This window comes from Athene noctua, chromosome Z (genome assembly GCF_965140245.1).
Source record: "Athene noctua chromosome Z, bAthNoc1.hap1.1, whole genome shotgun sequence".
In the NCBI taxonomy this organism is placed as follows: domain Eukaryota; kingdom Metazoa; phylum Chordata; class Aves; order Strigiformes; family Strigidae; genus Athene; species Athene noctua.
In genome coordinates this window covers 45,467,209-45,491,998 of record NC_134077.1, presented here as the reverse complement: position 1 = coordinate 45,491,998, position 24,790 = coordinate 45,467,209, and the positions used below count along the sequence as shown (strand labels likewise).

Sequence of the window (24,790 nt, the reverse complement as noted above, 5' to 3'; positions counted from 1 at the left end):
ATGATCCAGTAAAACTTCTTATAGATTGCAACATTTCAAGTACTCATATTTAGGCAGACAAGACTACAGGGTAAGAGAAGTAATATTTCTCATCCTATTACAGTTAACCTACTCTACTGTCTTCCATATGTCAGCAACCTTGAGTGACATCTACTCTCTGAAGAAACTCTGGTCAGGAGAGATCTCTGCTACCAACAAGATCTCTAGAAGAAAAATTATTGTTCCAGAGATGCCTATCTTATCTGTGATATGAATTATCCCATAGTGTGCAAACTCCTGTGGAAAGGCAAAGATCTTCACTATGCACATTTTAGGAGGAGTTCATTCAGACGGATTTTTACTTTCCTGAAGGTCCTGACATTTCTCTGCACATAATTCTTTGCACTGCTATGCACGTTTAGCTGCAAGCATGTGAAAAACAAAAAAGGAGAAAAAAGCCCCAGTTCCTTCCTAGAACATTCTGTATAATTTTCTGACATTTCTATGTTGCTCTGCTGGCAGGCAAAATCAAAAGTACACTCAGGTAAAGTTAATCCTGGCCAAGTGGTATTCACCTTGGGACAATCTTAAGTTCTAGAATCACAGTTAAACCCTATGCTCTAGAGCCACCCTGGGCAGCGGAGTTAAAAGGGATGAACAGGAACTCCTTGTGCAGAAACATCTGATGACTGTACCCATACTTGTGATAGAACTGTGTTTGCCTTCATCACAGGGCTTTTGGGAAGGTGAGGAATGGGGTGGGGGGGAATGAAGAGCCTTCTGTTACCTTTGGCTGTTCGGCAAAAGAATGTAAACTAACTCACATGCCATGTCTCAGCACATGTCGCTCCCACTCAGAGCCTTCTGTAAATGATCGGCCACAGAACTCGCATGGGAACCGTTTCTCTGGAGCACTGCTGTCAGAAAACATCATGGGATCTGGAAAAAGACAGTACAGCCCTTGAATTCAGAAGTGCCAGGGCAAGAAGGGACCACCTGTGATCCTGATCTGCTGCACCTTCTCATCCCTGAGAGGCAAAAGGACTTACCTGTCAAGTAACTGTGTGTGTGAAAATGCAACTCTCTCAAAGCAAAGTGGCACAGCAAGTGACAAATCCCATCCTAAGTCTTAAAGCATCTCTGCAAATAATGGTAACGAGTTACTACTCCCTGTTCCTGTATTTCAACAAGTGAAGAGACCGTGGAGTTTTAATTCAAAACCAGAACTGAGAAGTTTAGAGCTGAAATAGCTTGAAAGCAAACTCAAAAACCCCACTAAAGCCCATCTATCATTTCTGAACTGGTAGTACAAATTTTAGGAAACAAGGACTTAGTATATTTAACATCTGATCCTCGTAATAAACAGATATCCTTTCATCACAAAGTCTCATGCGTTAAATCCTGCATCTTAACTGCCTAGGTGTTTCATTCCATTCTAATCTTTCACACAAAGTGCTTGGGGCCTCATTTGCAGAAGTGTCATGCATCTAAGTAATACAAGTGGTCACTGGCAGCTTAGGGAATGGTACTTCTGAAAGCCAAGCTCCATATACGCACAGCCAGCTTTAACAAAAGATGAAATATTTTCTCACAAATTAACAAGATCACCACACAAGCCATTAAAAATAATTGCACAGACTATCTCACTTGATTCTTTTGCTGGAAATGAGACAGCACCATCTGCTCAGAACATTAATTCCTTAGCAGGGATCATCTTAAGCAAGAAATCAACAGAATGTCTTTCTGACTCCACCCAAAATTATTTTGCTTCATTTTGGTTCTGGTCTCTGCTCACTTGATTTCTTTACTCTCAAATGTACTCTGTTCAAGATCAGCCTATGAACTTAAAATTGCCCACATATCCCCTATTACCCATACGTAAGTCCTGTAAATGCATTTTTGTGACATGTCTCTCACTAGTTAGCTTTTACTAAATTCTATATGGAATGATTCTTAACATGATTTTTTGCCTCTTCCTCCTGAAAGAAAAAAACCCACTTCGTATTTCTTACTGTCAGTGATTTATTATGTTGTTAAATATCACAGAGCAAAGTGCTGTGTCAAGAGGAACACCAGAAAGTAAGTCAATGCCATTAGTTCAGTTTACATCTGGATTTTAATACCTTACACGTGGTACAAATTTATAAACACACTGTAAAACACAGATTAGTCATGGTACAGGGACAAATATTTGTGGAGGGTAAAAGTTTGAGAGGCAAATGCTGCTGTTCTGTGTAAGAACATACCTACTGTACAGTACACAATAGGAAGTATTCTGGGCCTCTGAAGAGAAGGGATACACAACATAGAAGCCATTCTGGTCAAACAGGGAATTGCTGTGGTTGTTCATCCTGGAGAAGAGAAGGCTCCAGGGCGAACTCATTGTGGCCTTTCAAGAGGGCTTATGAGAAAGATGGAGAGAAACTTTTTACCAGGGCCTGTAGTGACAAGACAAGTGGCAATGGTTTTAAACTGAAAGAGGGTAGGTTTAGATCTGACATAAGGAAGAAGTTTTCTAAGATGAGGGTGTTGAGACACTGGAACAGGTTGTCCAGAGAAGTTGTGGATAGCCCATCATTAGAAGTGTTCAAGGTCTGGCTGGATGGAGTTTTAAGCAACCTGATCTAGTGAAAGGTGTCTCTCTGCCCATGGCAGAGGGTTTGGGCTGTATGATTGTTAAAGATCCCTTCCAACCCAAACCAGTCGATGATTTATACTTGCAACTCCCATTAAGATTAGCAAGTGCTACTCTAATAAAACCACCACCTCTTCAGAAACACTATCTTGTTCACCCTACTTCCCAACCAATTTTGCTTCTCCGGATGTGAATTTGGACTGCTTCCCTGGAGGAGTATCAAGGGGCCTGCATAAGAGAGGTAACAGACACCCGACCTCTCTGCAGTTTTCCTGCATCACATGTACAAGCATTCATGGTCATTTATTTTTGTTTACTGTGGAAAAACACCTCTCAATTCCAGTCTCTGCTAGGACCGAGACATAAAGATCAGTAAGACAGACACTCCCTCTGGGATGCAGTCCCTACCAGGGGGAGCTGTTTCTTTCCACGTGTATGCCAGACACCTTCTTCTTCTCCCCTCATCACCCTCTTCCTAGCTCAATCTCACCAGCAGCCAACAGCTCCTTCCCTTTCCCATCCAAGACAGAAGTTTAGCTCTGCTGCCCAGCTCTGCCTGTTCACATGGCTAATAGCCCTTTTTTGGTCCACTGTCCAACAGTCCATTTGGAGAAGAAACAAGCTCTTCTTTGCACCTTCAGTACTGTACATGCCAGTTTGAAGTCAAAGTGGAGAATCTAGGCAGCCGTTTGACTCATGGAAGAAATCCTGGTTCTGTTCAAGTCACTGACTTCAGAGGGTTCAGATAGCATTTGCTCCCAGACACTTCTCACACTGCACACAGAGGCACTTCTCAACAAATCCCACTTCCTGCTGACACCACAAAGGCTAGAATGGTCAAAAGCACCCAAGTGGCATACAGGATTACACAGTTTAATGTGGTTTGAAAGCTGTAACAGCATTAGCCACTGTGACTGGCTGTATTTAAAACCATAGGTCTGCTACCAGGACAAACCATTTCTGTTAGAGCTATCTTCTGAAACTCCGTAAGGATATGTCAACATGCAACTCAGCATCCTCCCATGCCTTCAGTTCCTCTCTCGCTGGGACATTTTTTGAAAGTGTGCCTTGCATCTTGCACCTTATAGTGGTAACCTACAACTTGTCTAGAAAAATATAGACAATACAACAAGATCTTTTCTAAATACCCTTGCTGTAGTAGGCGTAAGGGTTTTCTTGCATCTTCTACCTATTTTAGTGTAATATAATAAAAATGCTAACAGATTAAGAAGGAGAAAAAACAACAATGGTGAAACATTTGGGAAGTCAGGAAAGAATAGCTGCAAAACACAACTTGGAAATATGCATGATTTTTTTAGACTGCTCATCTGAACAAACATGCAGGAATCATTTTAGCCAGACACAGACTAAAAAACCACAGATACAGGTGAAAGAAGTACAAAATAAAAAGTAGAATTATTAAGACACTATCCCTTTGCTTAATTACTGATCCCATGAAACACGAGGATAACACTTACCTATTATCCCTGCAAATTTTAACCTCCAGCACAGAAGGTGATATTTTTACATTTTCACAGTGTAACCTAAAGCGAATTTAAACAATGAACTTCACCTTGTGTTGTCCCCATCCCCATGGTGCATTTACAAGGATTTGTAAGGCTTGGCAGATAGCACCTTCTTCTCCTTGGTCTCAATACCATGACTTCCACGGTCACTTCAGCACCTGTGCTTCTATGTAATGCTAAGGTAATCCTCACAAGGACAGCATGACTCTTCATCCCCTGCTATTTGTGGGTCTATACAAAACATTAATCAGCCTGCCAGATCCGCAGCTAAGGTGAGCTCGTGCTTTAGACAAATCATTACACACTGTTCCAGGCATGAAGCTCTGAGGGTCAAAGCTGTCCCCAAACAGACACACAAGCATCTTTCCACATGAGTTACTAACATTAAACTTTGAAATGCATATAGAACAAACATCCCTTTCGGTCCTCCTCTGATTTTTCTACTGTTAGACCTAAGATCTTGCGAAGGCTATTTTTTCTCAAAACGTAAATGGTTTCCTATGCAACATGCTTTTTTTCTCATTTAAATAAAAGTTATCACTAATCATGCTTGAAGTGCTGGTGATAAGCACAGACTGAATTTACAGTGCAGGGACACTAAAAAGGCTTGATGCTGGGGCCTTGCTATTAAAATGTAACAAGCATGATCTGAGCCTCTCCTGTTCTGTAAACAACCGGTGAATCCAGAAATAGGAATTTTTCAATGTTTTGTTCACATTTTTCAATGTTTTTGTTCACATTTTCTTTTGTGAGCAACTCCTGAGTGAATCTGAAAGCTGAAAATCTGGGAGAAAAAAGGTAAACATAGTGGCATACCTTTAGTTAAAGTACACAGTACTTGGCTAACTTTGGTCATCAGGATCAAGAGGGCACGTGACCCCAGGAATCTGACATTCAGACATTACAGGTCTACAGATATTAAAGAGCTGTGAACTTACTGCATTTGTCTGATGAACTGTGCACCAGAGCAGACTAGACAACACACAGTTTACAGAGATAATGCGATAATCTGGTTTTTATATGGGGGAAGGTTGTTGGAAGGACAAGAAACCCTTAGTTCAATTTACAGAGAACTTACTTTTTCCATGCTGATCTAACTTCAACCAAACCAAAAGCATTAGCAAGCACATGGCCTAGCCTTGCTGAAGTCAGTGGAATTAATCTGAGATACAAACTTAGGCACATGTTTAAATATACAAGGGTAGCAGGTGGGGCATGGACCTACTCAGGCTCCAGAGCTGCCAACTGCAGCACTGTAACAGGACTGACTGTCTGACAAGGAATGCTGGGCACAGACTTAAGAACAGACCACAAAAGGTCTGGGCACTACCCCGTCATCTCTTGATTGAACAATGCCAAGTGAAAAGCTGAAAATTGGTTACCAAAACAGAAAACCTGACAGATGACTAAAATACTCCTCTTATGTCCTTTTCCAAGCCCTTAGAGATGTTATCTACAGGCAGGTAAGTCACAGATGCTATCTGTGTTTTCTCATAGTGTGTATTTTCTTAACAGACAGAAAACTTGTAATAAGGATTAGAAATACAAGATTCCCCCAGGAGCCCTGTCTTGACAAAAACCCCATTCTGCTCCTGCTGGCATGCCTGCATGGCTCTACAGGAATGTGCTGTAGAGTCAACAGCTGACCTTGCTTGGCATGTTGCAGTGCCAAAAAAAAAAAACTGCACTGACCTCTCTCTTCAGTCTTGTGGCTTAACTCTTCTTCTTTTTCTTCTTCATCACTGCTGGAGCTCTCTGTTTTCCCCTTCATTTGTTCCAACTGGTCCAAGTTAACCCGTCCCACCAGCTCAAAATTACGACTCACCTTTGAAAGAAACACTTTTGTCAGCAATCAGCACAATCATCAACTAATCAGAAAAATCATCATATGTGCAAAACAAAATCGAATACACCCCAAAGCCTGCTCAGCTAGAGGTGACATGCAGTCACCTAATCAAATTAACACTCAGTTCTTTTCAATTACAGTGATTCTTCTTTTGCTGTTTATTCTGCATTTTTCATTTTTTGTTTTCAAAAATTAATGACATTCATAAACCCCTCTCATTTCTTCCTCGTTTTGATGCATTAAAACAGAAAAAAAAATCCAAGAAATGCAAAACGCTTAAAGTTTTATCACTCTTTTATGGGACCATTCAACCACTGTGATCAAACACTGCTACTGCATATCCACACTCAACGAAATTCTTTGTGACTGGTTCATTCAGCTTCATTCATGAAAGGATGGGTCTTTTATTAAGCACGTGGCTACTGTGTGTCACATATACTTTCACTCATTAATAACGGATTAATTTTCATGAAGGGCTGCAAAGTGCTTTGCAGACTGATACACAGACTATAATGGGAACATTTCACACAGCAGTCAAATTCAGCTAACCCTAGGGTGAAATGCACCAGCTACTTAACAGCTCACAGCAGCAGTATGGAAAGAGTAGTTTAGGGCACAGAAGTCAGGAACTCCATCCACCACATCCAACAGAAACAGTAGAGCGGTCCAGATTTACAGCAGAGGTGGAGAGCGTGGAGCATGAACTCAGGCTAATACTTGTTGGATGACAAGTGCCCTCTGAGCTCACTGATTACTGCTGGGAAGGATTCTGGATTCATCTTTCATGCAAAGAGATAGCCCTTCAGCAGCACAGGCACTGAGCCACAGAGGCAGAGAGGATGGAGACAGAGGAATAAGCTCAGTACAACAACTCCTGCATGATGCTCAATGAAGTATCAACATCCACCGAGTACTTTTTATCCCCCTGTGGGAAAGGGAATGTGAATGAACCTAAGGAGCATGTGAATTAAGACTGTAGTATACCTCCAAATATAGCAAACTATCCTAAATGCGGTGGTGTGCAGATTCCTCGCCCTACTCCATACAGACAGCAGCTGTGATGAGGTTACTCACTGAGAATTAAACAAACAAGACCACATGCAAGGCATTTAGTTCAACGTGCTCATGCACAGGAACTCTTTAAGGTGCAAACATATCACCTGGGTATCCAAGCCCAGAACATGGATACAAATTAGTGAGATATAAATTACCAAAGAGAAATGGGGAAAAGACACCCTAAACTGCTGGCACCATCACTGCAGGTCCAGATTGGATGGGAGAGCTAAGTAAGGGAATAAACTTCCCAGCCTGATGCACTGTGTCAAAAGAAAAAGCAACAGTGCCTCCTGCACAGGCCAAGTGCATTGCTGTGGTGACTAGGAGGTGTGGAGCATCTCATGTACTCTGTGAACTGCAGAAGAATGTACAGAAGTAATAAAGAAGAGGGCAGATAAGCATGGCAGGACAAACACTTTTTTGGAATAAGCATGAAAAGTTTTGCTGGGACTTCTGCTGCTAATACTGTCAACATAAGTGTATTTGGCTGTAAGGAATGTGTCATTCAGTCAATGAAGGAGGAGTGAGTTTTTAGTAATGACCTGGGCAGCTCAACACCAACAGATGGAGGCATATAGCTGCCTCCTGCAAAGAGGAAGCACTCTAACAAATACTCCAAATACATCCTAGTTCTAGAACTTGAGTCTCTCAGCTACATTGCTCATAGTTACAGAAATACAAAGCTCGTAGTCTGCAGAAAGCCTCTAATGACTTCTCAAAGACTGGATCAGGTCTGTGCTCAGGCACCCCACAAAAACACCAAAGCAGTCTTAACTTAGAATCTGATTACACTTGCTGTTTATCTTTCCCTTGTTAAATGTAAATGGAGATGTATTGCCCTCTTTGTTATTAAAATATGCATGGCATGTCACACTGCCAACTTGCCAGAGCAATCTTGTTTGGAATCTCCTGGTTTTTAGAGAGGCTGAATCACACAGCCTTAATATTGTTTCACAATGTTATTTTTTACCCCTCTTTAAATAAACCAACTATACACAAGAGCCTTTTCCAGATAATCATACTCTGCCTACACCAGTCTGCTAATTCTGATCAATCTGAACAGCTTTAAAACCCCTCAATTTTGAGTTTCTAAAGAAAAAAAATAACAGAAAACAGAGGAAGTAAAGCCCAACATGGGATTGGTTTCCAGATTTGTTGAGAGAAAGAAAAAACAGCCAATGGCAAGTTGGCTACTCACAGTTGACATACAAGTAAACTAATATAACATTTACAAAGAGTAGACTGCTGCAAATTAAAACTATTTGGATGTTACCTTGTGCTCATCTCGAAGGTGAGAGTCCAGCTCCTCTGTGTGTTTGGTCTCATAGTAGCAGAGTTGGCATTTGTAAGGTTTCAGTTCATTGTGCTTCTCTATGTGCTGCTGCAAGCTCTCATCACTGGAGCAGGTAAAGGTACATTTATCACAGCGGAAAACAACTCCCTGCAAGTACTTTGACAGTTTGGAACGGCAGACTTCAATGGGAACGACCCGTTCTTCTGTAGGGATAGAACAACATTCACTTAAATTTTATGAAATACCAAGCCCACATCTCAACAGTTTGGGCACTACCACCCACACAAAGAACAGGATCTGCTATATGGGTAGGCAGTCCGTCTATAAAGGAATGTGAGCTAAGATGGACCGACACAAGCCCCACAATTCTTCCTGCAATGACAGGGTTAATCCTTCAGTGCAGGTGCTCATCACAAATGTAACTGCTTAATGGATGAAGAAGATGGGAATGGAGGTTTTGGGGCAAATGAGACTCCATCTGTGAGTCAGAGTAGCAGAGCCTGGGAATACAAAACCAGCCATAAATCAGCTAGACAAAAATTCCATTTTGGTTCAGTACTTGACAACAGCCAGGAACGGCTGCTAGCAATGTAATAAAAGGGAAGCTGCAGGGTGCTTGCCAATGCATCACCCTGCTGGCTCTATAAAAATCAGAGCTGGTATCCTCACCATCACATCTAAAGTTACTCTCTGGGGACTGAGAGGGTAAGCAAGGCAGCACCTTTTCCTGGAAGAGTTCAGACAGGGGCAGAAACTTCCCAACACACCCACAGCTTTCAGAAAGTTCAGATTCAAAATCTGTACGTATGGCGTACTGAAAATGCTCTTGCTGAGTTTTTAAACTCTCCACTTCTCAAACAAAGCACTGACGTTTAACAGAGCTGCAATTAATTTCAGTCATTTGACAGAGCCAGAATCTGATGTGTGTAACACTCATCCACTGTGATTCCTTGAGCTGTGCACACAAGGGAAACCTCAAATCTGATCCTCCAGCTGAGGGTCACCAGAAGATCCTCATTATGGGCTTTTGTTAGCCAACTGGCCTTTTGAACTAGAACAATGAAATTTAGTATTGTTACTCCTTATGGACTGCAGTTTAAAGGAGGAGTTTGATCCTCCTCATGAAGGTTCATCCCTAACAACAGATTAAAACGAATGAAAAAAACCAGGCCTGAATTTCAGACGGTAACCAAGAAATCTAGGGGAATGGGAGGCAGGGCAATCCATGTATGGGTCTGAGGCAACGGGACCTTTTCTTTAGTGAGGGTAATATCACATCCAAAGACAACTACAGAAATACAGACTCCCTTAGGGTTTCCGGCAGGTAGCAAAAGCTCCATTGTTCATTCACTTTTGGCCAATCCACATGCCACCACTGCTCACCAGACTTTTTCTACAGCCCAGCAAAATATTCCATCATGTTCAGCTTCCCCCTGAACGCAAAAGTTATCCTATCTCATAACCTCCTCTTTGGTCACCTCAAAAAGTGGAAGTTTTCCCCAAAGACATGCCTTTTAAAAAAAAAAAAAAAAAGTGGACTAGTATTTTTTTTTGTACACCAACAACAGCTTCTCTAGCTATAAAGACAACAAGTTGTGGTGATTTAGGGTGGGAAAATGGGAGGGCAGAATTGGATCTAAGAGACAAAAGAATTTAAAGGTGTGGTTCTGGGCTGTTGAGTTTTTACAAGGTTGCTGCAGCTGTGCATTTTTGAAAGTCAAGAGGAGTTTTCAGAAAGAGAAATAGTAGTTAAAATATCTGAAAATTCACTTTTCCTCTAGCACCTGGCACAGATCCAAAAAGGTAAAACATGGGATGGTATAAAACTTTTAATCTACCAGTCTGGAGTAATGCAGCATTCCTTAATTCACATTAGCAAAACCTATTATCATACAATCACACACACACACTCCCCAGACCAAAGGCAGCACAATACCATGAGAAAAGTAAAATAAACATAATTATAAATTCTAGCCTGAAGGATTTCACTTTCAGGGGATGATTCAAAACTTTTACATGACGTATTCACGTCCATGGGCTTCCTCCAAGTAATGATGTTGGAACTTGCAGGGTTATTTGGATCTAGAACCTTACATTTTGTAAGGTGATGCTCTCATCTTCAACTTGCCCCTACAAAGATCTGTTTATTTAATTACTCATTTAGAATCCACTTATCATACCTGGGCAGCTGACAAAGCGACAACAAATCATAAAGCCCCATATACAGATTAAAAGAGGTAGCTTCTTTATCTTCATCTAAACTTTTTCAAAAGTTTAGCAGTGTTTAAACAAAGACAACTATATATGCTTCACAAAAATATGTTCTGAATTGTGGAACAAAGAGGTGTGGTTAAAAAACAACCACCTAAAAACATCATCTTGGTTTAAGACATCAAGTCCTTCCATTAGACTGAAATATTCAGGCTAATTTTAATGCAGATCAGAGACTAAGTTGAAAGACCATTAATGCACAAGGTATGTGCAGTACAGTAACTCAAAGCAGACATACACTTTTTTTACAAAGGAGCCCATGACTCTATCAGTCTTTAGTTGCAAGGAAAAAATCTTTACTCACATCTTTACCATAGTATATACAAGTTATTTCCTTCCCTTAAAGGTAAACCAAGTACAAACAAAACAGTCCTACTATCTAGACATAGACCCATTATTTGGTCATGTTGGGTGACTGAAAATATGCATTTTTGCCTGCAAATCCAAGCTATAGTCACAGAACACGTAGCATTTGCATTCCAGTAGCCAAAAGCAAGCACAGCACAAGGGTTCTGCATGTATCAATGAAGCTGTGTGTAGAAGGGATAATGCCAGAAACAACCATGTGCAAGGAATGAGGACGAATGAAGCCTTAGGGGAGGTAGATGAATTTCAAAATTTGACCTTTTTATTTTAAAGTTACTATTCAAGAGAAATGGATGTGATTTCTATCAAATGGAAGAACAAAATCACTATTTGTATCAGGAGGAGAATAAAATATTTGCTAAAAGATGATAAAATAATGCCCCAAGGATTTTAAAGCAGACGCAATAAAGATCTTGTAAGTTGTATTCAGCCCTGGAAAACACCAGTGTGTTTCAAAATGTGTGATGGGAATGCTACTGGAAGGAATAATGAAAATTAATTGTATTATCCAGACTAAATTAAAGGCCAGCACCTCTTCTGGCCACAGAGCAAGAGTTCACGGTTTCTTCTGTGTCTCCTCTCCCCTGTCTCACCTGTCAAAAAGGCCAGGAAGAACTCGAGAGCCAACCTTCTCTTCACCTACCTGCATTGCAGCCTCTAGCTGTGTCCATCGCCTGCTTACACACCACCCGTAATGAGTCTGTGCTCCCTCTGTACCCACAGAAGGGATGGTGAGCTGCTTTTACACTCATGAGGAACAGGTGATAAATAGAGGAAGGCTCTTGGAAGCTTCCTCTTTGTCCTTATTCTTAATGGGACAAATTCCTTGCCTAATTTTTTCTTGATAGGCAGTCAGGCTTCTAGCTGATAATGCTTTCGCCCTCTAAAACTCAGCTTCTCTAGACACTCAATTAAGAGGCAAATATACTCTCTATTTCAAGCACATGCTGTTTCACCAAGAATTAGGGGTGCAGCAACTTGGAAGTAATGTAAGAGTCACGCATCTGTAAACATGCCTTATTACAGAGGAGGAACATTAACTATGAATGGATCAAATCCTTCACTCTTGATTTTACACACTGCACCTCTCCATCTACTTCAAAACCAATTTTCTTGGACTACAGCTCAGGGCTATGCCCTTGTTTTACCAGTGCAATGGCTATAAGACAGGAAGGCTATCTCAGACAACATTAACTGTCTCTCAGTCTCTCTGTATGTTAAATCTTGTCAAAATTGTCTGCTTCAGCTGTTACACAATTAAACACAACAGTAGAGGTTTTTCAGTTGGATATATGTACCAGAAAGAACCTTTATCACCTGGATGCCAGAGAAACCCCTTGTCCTTCCCCCAGTGGCTTCTGAGACTCTTTATCAGCTATAATTCCGTTTGCACTAAAACTTCTCTTACTCTGTTTTACCTCTCCCAGTTCTCTAGTGGGTATACCATTATGCCCTTTGATATTCACTTTGTTTCAGCAGCACAAAGGCTTGAGGTTGGTTTGTGAAACTGAAACAACAGCTCTATAAAAGAAGAGATCCACAGTGTCACTTACCCAGGAGGTAACCACCTCCTTGCAATTGGTCTGAAACAGCTCTGTATGGACAGTACAGCTCATGAAGTGCTCTTCTACTTCTTCAACTGAACATTCCCAGCGTCAAGTCTATGCATGATGGAAAACACCTTAACTAGGCCCATCCAGTTCTCCCTCAGCTTGTCCGTTTGTATTTTAAAGGTCTGGCAGTGTCCACTGGAGCTCTGGCACAGTCAGGAAACAGAGCACACCTCAGCAGCACTTGGAACTGCACGGTCCCCTGCACAGGGGTCAACTAAACCCGCCCTCTGAGAACTAATTTTGGAGTATGCCCTGAAGCTGGGCAAAATCCCACACAGCAACACCTTCAAAGACAGGAAGTAAAAGCTAAAGCATCTGCCAAACTCTTACAACCAAAAAAGGAAGCTGTGTAATGTGCTTTCTGAATCACTGACAGGTCATTTTTCCCAGATGTTCCTTCAGAATAGCCCTGCTAGCAGATATAAATCTGTACAAACTCTGCCAACCTCACTGCTTTGGTACGAGGAGGACTTTAAGCTACCAACACTGAAAAGTGGTATGTTACAAGGAATTATGATAGCGCTTGTCACACCAGGAACCCCTCCAGGAAAAAGATGGCATGCAAAACTTGTGTTTGCTCACCACCAATACCCTACTGTGAAACTCTGCCCAACCTGCAAGCGGGCAGAGTGCCATCCCAACACATGGGTTTGGATTTCAACAGCCAAGAGACCATCTACAAGCATCAAGTGTGATAGCTGTGGGCAGGAATCCCAGCCCAGAGAGCCCAAACAGCTGTCTCTTCTGAGCTAGAAAGCCTGCAGTTAATGGAATGTAGGAATCCTTAATCCCACTTTTAGCTGGCTTAAAAAAAGAAAGAAAAGGTGGAGATAGAAAAGGAGTCTTACAGAAAAACAAAAATATGATATGTGTTTTTATCCTAAGAGTGCTGAAGAGAAGAAATTCAAGCGAGTAATCAAGCGATACTTTGCGGCCTCTAGTTAGTTGACCCATCTTGAGTTTATGATAGCAATGCCTTTATGGTAACAAGGACATAATCAGGAAACAACTCTGGCCTAGATCAGAGCTTTAAATTAGGGCAACTCTTCCTGAACAGGTGTTTGAGGACTGTCAACATATCCAGAGGAAAAGCTTAAAACCAATTTCAAATCTGTCCTGTTTCAGGGCTAACTCTGAATTTTACAGGAAATCAATAAGATGCATCATTTAGAAATGAAAGATACTCAAGGAGATGACTTATTCAACATACTTGTCCTTATGTACAGAGGGGAAAATTTAATGAAACCGGTCTGAAAGAACAACGCAACAAGGGCATTGTCCAGCACTCCTCTCATGAGATACAGACACATACGGGGATATTGTTACCTCTGTGCAGAACTATATGGTCAATCATGTTGCGTTTGTATTTGGTGTGATATAGGCAAAGAGGACAGCGGAGGTCTTTGGGTCCTTCCTCAGGAACTGCCGAATGCCCAGCTTCCACGTGCATAGTAAAAGCAGATCTGTGGAACAGGACAGAGAGATGGAAGCAGTCAGAAGAGGTGTGCAGGGAACGATGAAGTGTCACAGCTCTGTAAGGGATGTGTCATGTAATATGGTACAGATACCACTCAGCCTTGTCTTCACAGTGCCACATGAGTAGCACATGAGCAGAAGTATTTGCAGGCTTGTATCCTCAGGTAATAAACACTCATTCTGACAAGATACTCTTTTGCATGGGTTTCTCTGTAGCCACGTTGCTGTAGTTAAGGTAGCAAAAGAATTTCCTTCTTTCATGCTCATTATATGTCTTCAGGCTGAAATATTCAATGTACTTTCTCTGGCAAAGATTAGATTTTTAGGAAGTTAAACAAACAAAATCTATCAACCGTTCTGGACTTGCAGAAATGAGGACAGACTTATTTCTGGAGGCAGATAACATCCTTAACCACTTCTGTCCTTGTAGCCCAAAACCAGCTAAAACCTTTAGATTGATACAAACCAGTCTTATGTTCACAGTGAGTTTGGCACTGAGTAGTTAATTTTTAAAGCATCAGCTGTAAGGACTGAAAATCCAGGACTAAGAATACTCTACTTATTAATGTGGAGTTATGAATGAATATTCCATAGTACTTCTGAACAAAATATTTAATGCTGGCATTACACTAGCTGCATACTTAAAGGTTGCAAGAGACATACATATAGAGGAAATGGAGTGTACACCTATTTAACCACAAGCTCAACTACTGAAATGAGAAGTATCTGTAAACCTGGAGCACTTGGTCACTTTTTCCTAAAGCACTAGTAAAGCCTGCAAAAGCTAAGGAGCTTGCCACATGAACTAGAAGTGTCTTTGAAATTCTTCAAGACTGTTAGCTTGAACACAAGTCAATTTACTAACACAACTGGCTTTGGGCTCAATCCAGCGATCACTGAATTCTACAGGTTTATTTCTATCAACTTGTGAGTGCTTTCATGCATTTAAGATTCTATGATGAGTTGAAGAGGGGATTGGTATGGGGGTTTTTTGTCCCCTTCCCCACCTTTTTTTAAAGACAGAAAACATGCTGTGCTTCTAAAAGAAGCAAGACAATTTCTGAATGTTTGAGACACCACATGAAAGAACACTACTCCCTTATGCAACTATGAACGTGTTTAAATGCTGCCTGATTTAAGATGATTTCATTTCATCCAGGTAGAAGAAAATGGCACTCACATGATATGAACAGACTGAATGGAACTTTACATTGAACAGACCTTGAATGGCAATTGCTGGTAATCTTTACAACAGATAGCAGTCAGGAAATAACGCACAAGCAGCAAATTTTACCATACAGGCAGCAAATGGCTGAAGCAACAGAGGCTAGAAACATGTAACTAGAGGTTGCTCTTATGTGGATTCTCTCAGGTTTGTGCTCAATATTTTCAACAGAACTCCTCCCCTTTATCCAATCACAGTGCTTACTGTCACCAGTCTCCTAAGAATTTAACAGGTTTGAGACCTCAATGTCAGCTGAGGGTGTTATGTTCGAGGGTCCAGAATATCAGGTGGAAATGATGAACAGCACAGGTGCACAGGCCTTTTTTTCCTTACAGAAGAGCAGCTAAAAACACACACAAACACACACAGCACCAAGTTTTAAAATTTTGCACATCTAATAGGATTTTCTGAAACATTTCTGTATGCTATCAGATATGCTAAAGAACGCTTTGCATTTCAGCTGGATAGATGGTGGGAGAAATAAAATTATATGAGAGGTTTCTTCAGAAAGGTGATACAAATTTTCCTGTCATTCTTGGACACTTAATTGGCCCACACTTCATGCTGGTTGCACCAGGAAATTACTTTCCTGGTAAAAAAAATTTCACACTTGAGGATAAGGATAGCCCCTCTAAATTGCCTGTGCTGAAGAAAAAATACTACTTTTACTATTTCCTTCAGCAAGTAAACTGGCCCCCTGCTGGACCTGTTGTTCACAAACAGAGAAGGACTGTTAGGGTGATGTGACAGTTGGAGATGGTCTTGGGTATAGTGATCATGAAATGATGAGATATTTTTATTCTTGAAGAAGTAAGGAAGGGGGTCAGCAGAATTGCTACCTTTGACTTCGAAAGGGAAGACTTTGGCCTCTTTAGGAGACTAGTTGACAAGATTTCCTTGGGAGGCAGTCCTAAAGGGAAAAGGAGTCCAGGAAGGTTGGACAGTCTTCACAAAGGAAATCTTAAAGGTGCAGGCGCAGACTGTCCCTGTGTGTCAAAAGACAAGCCACTGGGGAAGAAGACTAGCCTGGCTGAACAGAGAGCTCTGGCTGGAACTCAGGGAAAAAAATAGAGTTTATGAACTTTGGAAGAACCAGCAGGCATCTGAGGAGGACTACAAGGATGTCACATGGTTATACAGAGAGAAAATATGAAGGGCCAAAGTCCAAGTAGAACTTAATCTAGCTACTGCTACAAAAGACAATAAACAATGTTTCTATAAATACATTAGCAACAAAAGAGAATCTCCTTCCTTTATTGAATGTGGGGGGAAACATAAGTGACAAAGGCTGAGGTACTTCATGCCTGCTTTGCCTCAGTCTTCAATAGTAAGACCAGTTGTCCTCCAGGTACCCAGCCCCCTGAGCTGGAAGACAGGGAGCAGAATGAAGCCCCCATAATCCAAGGGGAAATGGTTAGTGACCTGCTACACCACTTAGGCACACACAAGTCTATGAGGCCAGGTGGGATCCACCGAAGGGTACTGAGGGAGCTGGCAGAAGTGCTCAGCAAGCCACTTGCCACCATTTATCAGCAGTCTTGGCTAACCGGAGTGGTCTCAGTTTGACTGGAGGTTAGTAAATATGATGCCCATCTACAAGAAGGGCTTGAAGGAGAATCCAGGGAACTACAGGCCTGTCGACCTGACCCCGGTGCCAAGGAAGGTTATGGTGGAGATCATCCTGAGTGGTATTATGTGGCACATACAGGACAACCAGATGCTCAGGCCCAGTCAGTTCATGAAAGGCAGGTCCTGCCTGACAAACCTGATCTCCTTCTACGACAGGGCGACCTGCTTAGTGGATGAGGGAAAGGCTGTGGATGTTGTCTACCTGAGGCCTTTGACACCTTTTCCCACAGCATTCTCCTGGAGAAACTGGCTGCTCGTGGCTTGGATGGGCACACGCTTTGCTGGGTAAAAAACTGGATGGCCGGGCCCAAAGAGTTGTGGTGAACGGAGTTAAATCCAGTTGGCGGCCGGTCACGAGTGGTGTCCCCCAGGGCTCGGTTTTGGGGCCACTCCTGTTTAACATCTTTATTGATGATCTAGACAAGGGGATAGAGTGCACCCTCAGTCAGTTTGCAGATGACGCCAAGTTGGGTGGGAGCGTTGACCTGCTTGACGGTAGGAAGGCTCTACAGAGAGAACTGGACAGGTTGGACCTATCTACAGAGGGACTGAGAGGCTGGAAGTGACTGTCTCCCTGTATTTGACACTGGTGAAGCCACACCTCCAATACTATATTCAGTTTTGGGCCCTCCACTACAAGAAAGACATTGATGTACTGAAGTGCATCCAAAGAAGGGCAACAAAGCTGGTGAAGGGCCTAGAGAACAAGTCTTATGAGAAGCAGCTGAAGGAACTGGGGTTGTTTAGCTTGGAGAAAAGGAGACTGAGGAGAGACCTTACCACTCTCTCTACATGAAAAGAGGCTATATTGAGGTTGGTGTTGGTCCTCTCCCCAGTAACAAACAATAGGACAAGAGGAAATGGCTTCAAATTGTGCCAGGGGAGGTTTAGATTAGCTATTAGTAAAAATTTCTTCACTGAATGGGTTATCAAGCATTGGAACAGGCTGACCAGGGAAGTGGTGGAATCACCATCTCAGGGGGTGTTTAAAAGACATGTAGATGTGGTGTTCAGGGACGTGGTTTAGTGGTGGACTTGGCAGTGTTAGGTTAATAGTTGGGCTTGATGATCTTAAAGATCTTTTCTAGCCTAAATGATTCTGTGATTCTAAAACCTACTGCAAGGACTTACTGTGCTGTTGTCTGCAGCAGATGGCACTGGCTGTTGTAGGAGAGAGGAAAATAGATTACATGGATGCTGCTGTGATCTGGCGTGGCATTTCCTATGTTCCTCTCCTTGGTCAGCAGTGTCCATGTTTCTGTTAGCTACAGCCACCTCTCAGAAGATCTCAGCAGTCAAGTGCTAAAAAACCCCTTATGAGTTCAGTTTATCTGTTTTGCACAGTACTTACTTAAAGCCTGTATAAAAGGAACAATCTTTGCACTTGAAGAGTTTTTTCCCTCCGTGCTTGTCACGGTAGTGACGCCGAATGCTCTGTATGTAACCCGAGGAGAATTCACAAAATTCACAGTTAAGGATGACTTCTGTTTTTTCCACTCCTGCAGCACTCCCAGAAAGTGGGATCGGGCTGATGTTGTTGTTGTTCCTGGCCAATGCTGCAGACTGGTAGTGGTTCAACTGCTGCTGAACATCAGGAGGCTCAGAGTATGAGGAGTCTGTGGAGAGACAGAGGGAAGCTGTTATTCCAGGTGGGTCAAGAAATCTATAAATGTTTGATGCCTGCTCCAGCACCTACTGGCTTTTAGAGGGGATTGATCTAGATGTTGGTTATGAAATCCGCTGACAGCTTTCTGAAGGGATTAAGAGGTGTAGCACTTCTTAATCTAATCTACTGCATATGTAAAGGTGATCCATATAAATTATGCTTTTTAGATCTGATTTGAGGAGGAAAGAAGTGACAATTTAAATTTAGTCTAAAAAGAAGTCTGTTTTAAGACACTTTTAATTTGTGACAGTAAAGCACATTAATCATACTGCCAATCATTTATGTTTGGTGCATAAACAAGACCAGATCTTCTCAAATGTCTTATGTCAGTTTACACCAGATTAACATTTGGCACAGGATACATGTAAATAGTCTACCTAAAAGGGAAAAAATAAAAGAAAGGAAAAATAAATGGATACTCTTCTCTACTCATCCACAGAATTATTTAATAAACCCACATCAAAAGTTAACTTCAGTGAAACAAAAGGTAAATTCAAGCTCTCTTAGCTGATGATGTTTGAAATTAAGTCATCCCCATAAAAAAGGCATTTAAACATAAATTGCAGCAAAGCAAACTTCTAAACTACATCTCCTTAGAAACTGCTAAGTTTTGCTCTACTGAGAAAGAGTTCTCTTTATATAGATATGTCTGTATAGACAAATCCCTTCTACAACCCAGCAGAACTCTCTCATACCATTTTAATGGCATGTGGAGAAACACTGTCCAGAGATGCCTCTGAAAATGAAAGCTTTAAGACTTTAGTTGGACCCAGAAAAATAAAGGAGCAGGGGAGTGTGGTGTTGAACCTTTCCCAACACACTGCTTGAACATGGAGGTTAGAAATTCATTTGCTTTGTCCTATATAACGCACAGCTGCCCATGAATGTCACACATTAAAGCAGACATATAAAGCTCAGATGAATTTCAGTGTAACTTTCATGAAAAGAAGACAAAAGGCTCTTTTATTAATCTTTTTGGAAGAAGGTAGGGAGGAAAAAAAAAAGCAAGGTGTGTGGGGAAGTAGGGATACAAACTGTACCAGCCACCTCCTACTTTGATGGGTACTTTATTTTCTGAAGCTTAATTCCCCAAGGCTAGATGTGTAGGAATTCTCTAACAGACAAACTTGTGGGAACTTAACACCATCCATTCTAACCAATTAGTATAGGGAAACAAAAAGCAAACAGGCCCATACAGTACTCAATGTGGGGAATTCTCTACCTGTCTTCAAAAGAGTAAAAGGTTTGTTTTCTTTTCTCACTACCACAGAATGGCATTTATACATGCCCAAGAAACAAACTAACAACAGCAAAAAAACCCAAACACACAAACAAAACACAAACAGGAGATAAATGTCTCCAGGCTCCCCTGGCTTCACCACCAGGTGTACAGCAAAGACAAAGGTAGAGACATGAATGATTCTGGTAAAAGGAACGAAATACTTTTTTGTTTTCCTATCCAAGCCTCATGAACTGAGGCTGGATTACAATGTAGCATTTAACATCTCTTGTTTCCACCACTTCTACAGCAGGTTTGCTCACCATGAGGGCTCACACTGAGTTCCATCCATTCAAATGTCAAGGCTTTATTTCCCTTGTGCCTGAAAGAGGCTCCCCACTTCCTTTACTTTGTCACAGGACAGGCCTGAGGAGCTGCAAACCTCTGTAGAAGTCTCTTCTCCCTCAAAGGCAGCAACCATGTACTCACCCTCTTTTGGAACAGAACCTTGAGGCTCAAAATGATGCATGGTTAGACAGACTAACTGTCAGACAGATTTCCTGACAATGATTTGAGAGCCTAAAAAAAGTTCATAGCACTGGAAACAGTTCTTTCTGTATGTGTACTAATTTACAAATTACTTGTAGGGTACTGATTAAAGTCTAGTTTGTAGCTTACTGTTCCCTTCCTCAGGAAGAAACGATCAAAATTTTCCATCATATCACCAGGGTTCCTAGTCAAAGCCTCAGTGAATTCCATTGCTAAGAAAGTTACAGGTTTAAATATCATTATTTTCAGAACAAGGAAGTTTTGATGTTGTTTGGAAGATCTACTGTACTTCAGATGTTTTTACTTTCCCTGTCATCTGGTGTCTATTATTCCAGCTTTCAAACTTTCAATCAGATATTTCTGTGGAATCTGGTATGTGAAAACTGCAAAAGTAGATAGCTACATGTGTATTTCCACAGGAAAAAAAAGTACACAAAGTAGCTTTCCTTGTCATCAGGAATAGCCAAAAGCAAATTCTACCTTTAGTATTTTAATTCTTACTTTCTTTCAACCAGGAGTCATGCTGGCCACTGTACAATTTTTAGTGTATTGCTCCATTACAATTAAGATATGATATTTACAGAAAAAAAGCTATCTGAAGAGCTTATACAGAGAGCCTTACACTTAAACAATGGTGGCATGCATGTCCCTAGTTCTGTCTGTATATTCTTCCTTTTCCCTTGCCAAATGCTTTAATTATTTTGCAGTCCTTCTGGAGTGCAAGACTTAGCACTTCCTGAAGAAAAACACCCAGGATTAACACGTGTGTATAAGACTTCTCTTGGTTTCTGAGAATCAGCTTGCCAGGCAGCTATCCTAGCTTGCAAGTGCAACCCAGTTCCACCAGAAACACCTCGGACAGAGTCCAAAGTCGACTAAAGGCACGGGAGGTTTTCCACTGTCTTCAGTGAACCACACTTCTTCATGCCCACTCCAAAACCAGTGAAGGCAGTGGAAAGATAGCAACTGAGTTTGCATCCAAACACGTGTTTCAGCACACAGCACAGAATGAATAAGAAACAGACAATGGGGTTGAAGTTTGGGATTTTTTATTTATTTTTCAAAAGCAGTAACTGAGAGAAGGACTAGGGAGGCAAATCCATAGCCAAGGAGCAACAGTACTGCCTTAAACTGGCAGAGCACTTCTACACAGGCCCTCTATTCCTGTTGGAAGAGTGGGCTGATGTTCCAAACTGCTGTGATGTACTGGGCTGACTTAAGATGTTGACTGAGTATTATAAGAGCCTTAGCATTTACAGAAGCCTCAAGCTACTGTGTACTGAACGACTGGACACTTTTGGCGGTGTTGCTGCAGCAACAGGATGCCTGTCTGTAAGTGGAGAACGAAGGAAGAAGAGAGCAGAGTTCTTCTCTCAGAACTGACCAACAATTGAAACATAGCGGTACACAATGCAAGTTCCACCTCTGTCTTTTTCCTGCACCCCAGGCACAAAGGGTTGGGAGCACTCTGAGAAAGCGTTAAGAACCTCAAACTGGAGCAGGAAGAGGGTCTAGCCATCCATGTCTGAAAAAAGTAAAATGGCCTTAGAAGCCTATATCAAAGTCAGAAAGGAGAAAAAAGGCATTAAAATAAGCAAAGGGAAGAACACGAAGGCAAAGAGAAAACATTAAGAAAATTAAGAAAATTGAAACACCAAGAATTACTGACGATATGTTAAAGAAAAAAAGGCATTTAGTTCTTTGAACAGTGTCAAGGTAGCACAAAGTCTGTTCATATATGCAATGCAAGGAGAGAAAACAGAATACTTAGCCTTGACTGATTTAAAACAATAAAAAAAAAAAAAAAAGCCCTTACCAAAACCACCAAGACCAATTTTTAAAAGTAATTTTACCCAAAATGAATGGAAGGACTTTACCATGCAACTCCAAAAGCAAGGTATTGGCATGGGATGATCTGACGTAAAAAGGAAGGACACATACAGATATGCCAAGAGGCAAAAATTAACAGTAACTTATGCAGTCAATAAATGGAAGAACAGCTGCAATGCTGAAAATCTCAATTTTGAGACTTCACATATCACATCTACCTACCGACTACCTGCACAAGAAGAACAATAAGGCTAGCAAGTAGCGTAATCCCTTTAGAAGCTATGGATCTAAAAGACCACAGAATCTACCCTCATTATACAGCAGCATTCTCTTATCCAAATGCAGAAATGACTAGTTGGAAGTGATGCTGGCACTCTGAAAACATTACACCGGACAGACACAAAGACTGGCACGCTGAGTCTGCCAACAGTATTGGAAGTTACTACCTCATCCAAAAGAGTCTCCACGACAATGTAATGAAATGCAATCCTGAAAATGCAGCTTGATACACACCTGCATATCCTGGGATCATACACTAGGAAAAAACATACAGTGAAAACCCACCACAGAAGCAAAATGAAAATCCAAGTTTTCACAGATCCCTTGCAGTACATAACATTTCAGATACCTAAAAGAAGAAAAACTTGGGATCTTTTCAGACGTAAAAAAATAACTAAAGAGTCTCATCCAGATAAACAGATTTACTTAGAAATTAAATGATGTTTTAACTATTTGTAGGTATTTTCATAGCTATCTATGAACACATGTGCAACAGCAAAACACACTAAACCGAGATACTTAAAACCAAACAACACAGACCTGAAATACACCTGGACATGTCTAAGTAAGAGACACTGAGCAGCAGGTTGAGAAACCAGAGGGAAAAGTACCTTTTAAAGGAAAGAAATTAAACCATTGCTTCAGTCTTTTATGGTGAACAGAACTAGATACATATAATACAAGCATTTGCATGCCTGCACAACGAGGGATTAGGGATGGCAGGAGAAAGGCTGTTCAGGAAAAGTAACTGTTTGAGTACACTGGAAAGTGAGCTTATTGCATTTGCAAAATACGAGTAACTGAATAGTTCAATTCTGGTTTGGATAGCTCAAACCAGAAGCAGACACTGGGAGCTAAAATGAAGACACCACGCTTTCCTGGTACATCCACACAGAAATATCAACCAAAGTCAAAAGAGATCAGCATTTGTGTGATAAATGAAACTGGGGAAGGGGATGTTCGGCTCCTGAGATAAGATAAAAAAAACCCAAAGAGAATGTAAAAATAACAAAGTGTTTAAAAACACTTTGGGGGGGGAAAAAAAAAAAAAAAAGTAATGCAGTAACAATACAGGCCTAGGACATTATGGATCTGTGAGAAAAAGTCCTAAAGCGACTAAAAGGAAAATATTGGGAATGCTATTTAACTTTCTCTGAATTCATTCACATGAAGGGAAGATTTCTATGAAGAATGACAGAAAAATTCCAAGGAATTAAGAAAAGCAGCAGACAAACTGTTTCCTCTGGATAAAAATATATTTGTGAAACCAAATCAAGATGCAGTATTATACCAAAAAAAATACCAACAAACACAAAATATATGGCCAAAAGCACAGAGGATTGAACTAATAATAATTATTATTTTAAAAGGCATAAAATAAATCTAAGAGTGGAATTTATGAGATTTAGAAACATAATCCCTTCCAAAATTCAATGGGACTCAAAATTACCAGCTCACTGAGTGGTAGGATAGCATACAGTCATGAATGACAACAGCTTGAAAAGTGGGAAGGTGGCAAAGCAGGGTGTCATACAAAGATTGTCAAGACTACACACATTTGTTCACTTTATGCCATGCAGCACTGACCTGGAAGGAAGAATATGTGGGAGGCTGAAACGTTCTGGCATTAAATTAAGCTGAGGGGAGGGGAAGACAGAAGAGACTACGATTCAGACAGATGCAACAAAACATTCATAAAGATGCTTAGGGAATCATACAGTACAGGGACATACAATCCATTGCATGTTTAAAAACAGAATATAAACCTACTCCTCTGCCTAAATCCTGATTTCTACTACAGAACTTCCGCATTGCTAGGATGTTGTAAACGAGGTGTAACAGAAACAAACTTCATGTCCTTGCTCACACCCCCCAAAAAATGAGTAATCACAGAGGCAGGAAAATAAACAACCTGGAAGAAAATTGCCATTTAAAGGATGTACACCAAAAAAATCCTCCAAAACCCAAAAACCTCATTGGAGGAATTTATTTCATCATTGTCTGTAAAGGCCACTTTTTGGATCATTTCGGACCAGCTTTTGTGAGAAAGATACTACATATATGTCTAAGGCTCAGAAACGGCAACCAGAATATACACAGACTATGCAATCTTCCTTATTCAAAAGAGGTGAGAAACTTTGTGACTTTGAATTCGCTTTTGACTTATGTGCGTACCTATCTCTGAACAGAACTGAAACAGGATATATACTGTGCAACTTCTCGTGCAGTATCAAAATCATTTCAAAGGGACATAAATTTCACCAAAGAAGAAAATAATAAATAATTTTATCATCTGAATTCCTTTTCACAGAGAGAGTCTCATACTGCTGC

The 24,790-nt window shown here is 41.0% G+C and overlaps 1 protein-coding gene across 8 annotated transcripts in view; it reads right to left on the bottom strand.

Annotated features, from left to right (window-relative positions):
- The window catches only part of ZNF462 (zinc finger protein 462), a 93,828-nt gene that overhangs the window by 3,084 nt on the left and 65,954 nt on the right, over positions 1-24,790 (bottom strand). For all 8 annotated transcript variants that reach the window (XM_074932231.1, XM_074932230.1, XM_074932234.1 and 5 more), the window contains 5 exons: positions 18,268-18,532; positions 13,913-14,049; positions 8,316-8,539; positions 5,833-5,965; positions 804-918 (listed from right to left, as the gene is read on the bottom strand). In XM_074932231.1, the coding sequence (XP_074788332.1) occupies positions 804-918; positions 5,833-5,965; positions 8,316-8,539; positions 13,913-14,049; positions 18,268-18,532 (874 nt within the window). The remainder of the gene's footprint in view (positions 1-803; positions 919-5,832; positions 5,966-8,315; positions 8,540-13,912; positions 14,050-18,267; positions 18,533-24,790) is intronic.